The sequence below is a fragment of the Buceros rhinoceros genome, unplaced genomic scaffold (genome assembly GCF_000710305.1).
Source record: "Buceros rhinoceros silvestris isolate BGI_N320 unplaced genomic scaffold, ASM71030v1 scaffold691, whole genome shotgun sequence".
In the NCBI taxonomy this organism is placed as follows: Eukaryota; Metazoa; Chordata; class Aves; order Bucerotiformes; family Bucerotidae; genus Buceros; species Buceros rhinoceros.
In genome coordinates, this window is record NW_010392286.1 from 128578 (window position 1) to 131077 (window position 2500).

The window sequence follows — 2500 nt, forward strand, 5'->3', positions numbered from 1 at the left end:
AGCTGTGGAAGCACCAAGTGGCCCTGGCCAGGATGGCAGAAGCGGGGCTGGGAGACAGCCGGTTGTAGGTGTCGAAGTCTCAGCCCCTGGTCTGGGGCCGAGACGTGTCTCAGGTGTCAGGCCAGAAGGAGAGGGCAGCTGAGCAAGGGAAAGGGTGTGCCAGTGTTGTCATGAGGAGCGTGCATGAGAACCGGGGGGGCAGTTCACTGCTGCCATCGTGCTGATGCGTGGAAGTGAGCAGAATCCTCTTCCACAGCAGCAGCACAGCAGGCAACACCTAGCAACCAAATCGCTTCCGTAAATCAGGCAGACGCACTTACTCTGCAAGTAGGTTAAGCTTTTCATCTCCCTAATTTAGAGAAACAGTAAGTAAAGATCTGAAGTGGCTTTTGCTCCGGCTTTTCACCAGCATCCTGCTTTGCTGCCATGGCTTTCAGTCTGGGGGCATCTATGAAGTATCTGGCAGTGGCTGCTGTTGCATTGTTGCCAGCCGTATGTCACGTACCTCAGCCTGCTTGAGTTGTTAGACGTTAAGCAAAATGATGGACTGGCTCTTCCATGATCCCCCTTTTACTGCCTTTCATGGCCCTTGTTCCCTGTTTGCCACCTGACATTGACCACAAGCTATTTGGGACAGAGAACCGTTGTGAAATACTTCCTGAGGAAAACCTGGACAACAGCTCTGGTTGAGTCAACCTCCCCTTTTCAGTAAGCAGATCAAACCAGAGATTTAGTTTCCAGGAATCTGAAGCCCTCTGATGGTGATGATACTGAATACCAGTAAAATGCCAGCCCTCATTCTGCGCTTCCCAGTATGCAGAGGGGCAGCTGCATTCATACAGATGTGAGCGAAGCTCCCTGGAGCTCACATGGAGCTATCAGCTACTCAGGAGCAAAGGTTTCATAGCGCTGGGTGTCGATAAAAGCACTCTTCAAAGGCAGTCAGCTCCTCTATCCCAAACAGGCTCGTCAATGTATCGATTAGCCTAATGTCAAAGAGATTATTAAAGTTGAGCTCTCCAAGTACTATAAAATGTCATTTTGAGTTATTCCTTTATGGAAACAATTCCAAACGGTTTCATTTTTTACACAGATACAGTTGTCTCCTCCAGCTGTTGCACCAGTTTGGACTACATTGTCACCTACCTCTTCAAGCACCTCGCTAAAGTCAAGAAGACTCTGAGATGTGGAGACATTTCGCAGGATGGACAGAGGTTGCTTCATTTCATGCAGCAGCACCCTGAAGTTCTCCAGCAGGTGAACGAGCAGAGTTTTCGGTGGGGTATTACTACATTTCTGAATTCTCCTGATTTCCGGTGGCCCTGACACCGGGGTGGCATTGGCTATTTAGTAGCAGAACAGGGCTCCCTGTGCTGGTGTGCCACCCTGAGTAGCTTCAGCCGTCTTCTCCTGGCAGCTAAAAACTGAAGGTATATTTGGTCACGCTGAAGGGTGTAGGTACTAGGCTGCACAGCATCTTAAAACCTGGGGTTTCATTTTTGCCCTTAAAAAGATCTGTGTGAGATCAGCGATACATCTCTGTGGACAAATGGGAAGGAAAGCTCTGTTAAATATTTTAGGAGGAGGAAGAAGTACTTCTGGCGTTGAACCACGCATTTTGGCAATGAAATGTGTAAATTGAATGGCTGCATGCTATCGAGATTGAATATTTTATTTTGCAGTAGGTGACTCAGTGGGATTTGTTTCTCTTAAATACAATAGAATTAATCTCTTCCTTCTGAAAAGGAAGTGGCTGCTGCACTGCTTAGAGATGTCCCCTTCCCGGCTCTGTCGGGTTTATCACAGACCAAGCACATTATGGGGAGACCAGGATGCACGTTCCCTTAAAACCTCATTAAGCTATTTGAAACTGCAAAGAATTCCTGGATTCCTAATGCACTTGCAAAGTTGCCGTGTTTCACATGGAGGCTTTTAACGAAAACGGAAGTTATTAACGAGGTGCAAATGATGAGTGTGGTCGCCCTTGTGTTTCCATAATAGGTACGGTGTTGTTTGGAAAAGCCTGGATACAGTCACCGCAGTTACTGTCGAAATCAGTTTTCTGTCCTAACTGAAGGTGAAAAGGAACTAACGGTAGCTGAGATATTCCTGGCAGTATAGCGAGAATATTAGTGATGCTTAGCATTGACATCATTACCAGAAGATGATGGTTCCCCTGTCGTGCTGCAGGTTTCACTGGCCTAACAGGGGTTTTGTGGAAGCTGGCAGTGAAGTCAGCGCTTGGGGATGCCGGATCGCCCAGAGTCGTACCGTGCGGGCGGTGACTGGAACGGGCAGGACAGGACAGGGCAGCAGCCTGGGCGCTGGACCCGCACTGATGTCAGTGTAACGCTGTGTCCGCTAATGTGCGGTAATCTTTCACTTCACAGCATGGGACTAGGTGGTGATCCATCTTTATTAACTTCAGATTCTGCGGAATACGTTATATTTATTTTGAATGCAGGCTTTCACATACTCTTTTAAATATTAATGGCCGGTC

At 47.9% G+C, this 2500-nt stretch overlaps 1 protein-coding gene across 1 annotated transcript in view; it reads left to right on the top strand.

The window, feature by feature from the left end:
* Positions 1 to 1326, top strand: part of RANBP17 (RAN binding protein 17) — a gene marked incomplete at its 5' end in the record, with an annotated part of 126982 nt that extends 125656 nt beyond the window's left edge. The window contains one exon of the mRNA XM_010144332.1: positions 1094 to 1326. Coding sequence (XP_010142634.1) covers positions 1094 to 1326 — 233 coding nt within the window. The remainder of the gene's footprint in view (positions 1 to 1093) is intronic.
* Between the last annotated feature and the right edge of the window lie 1174 nt (positions 1327 to 2500).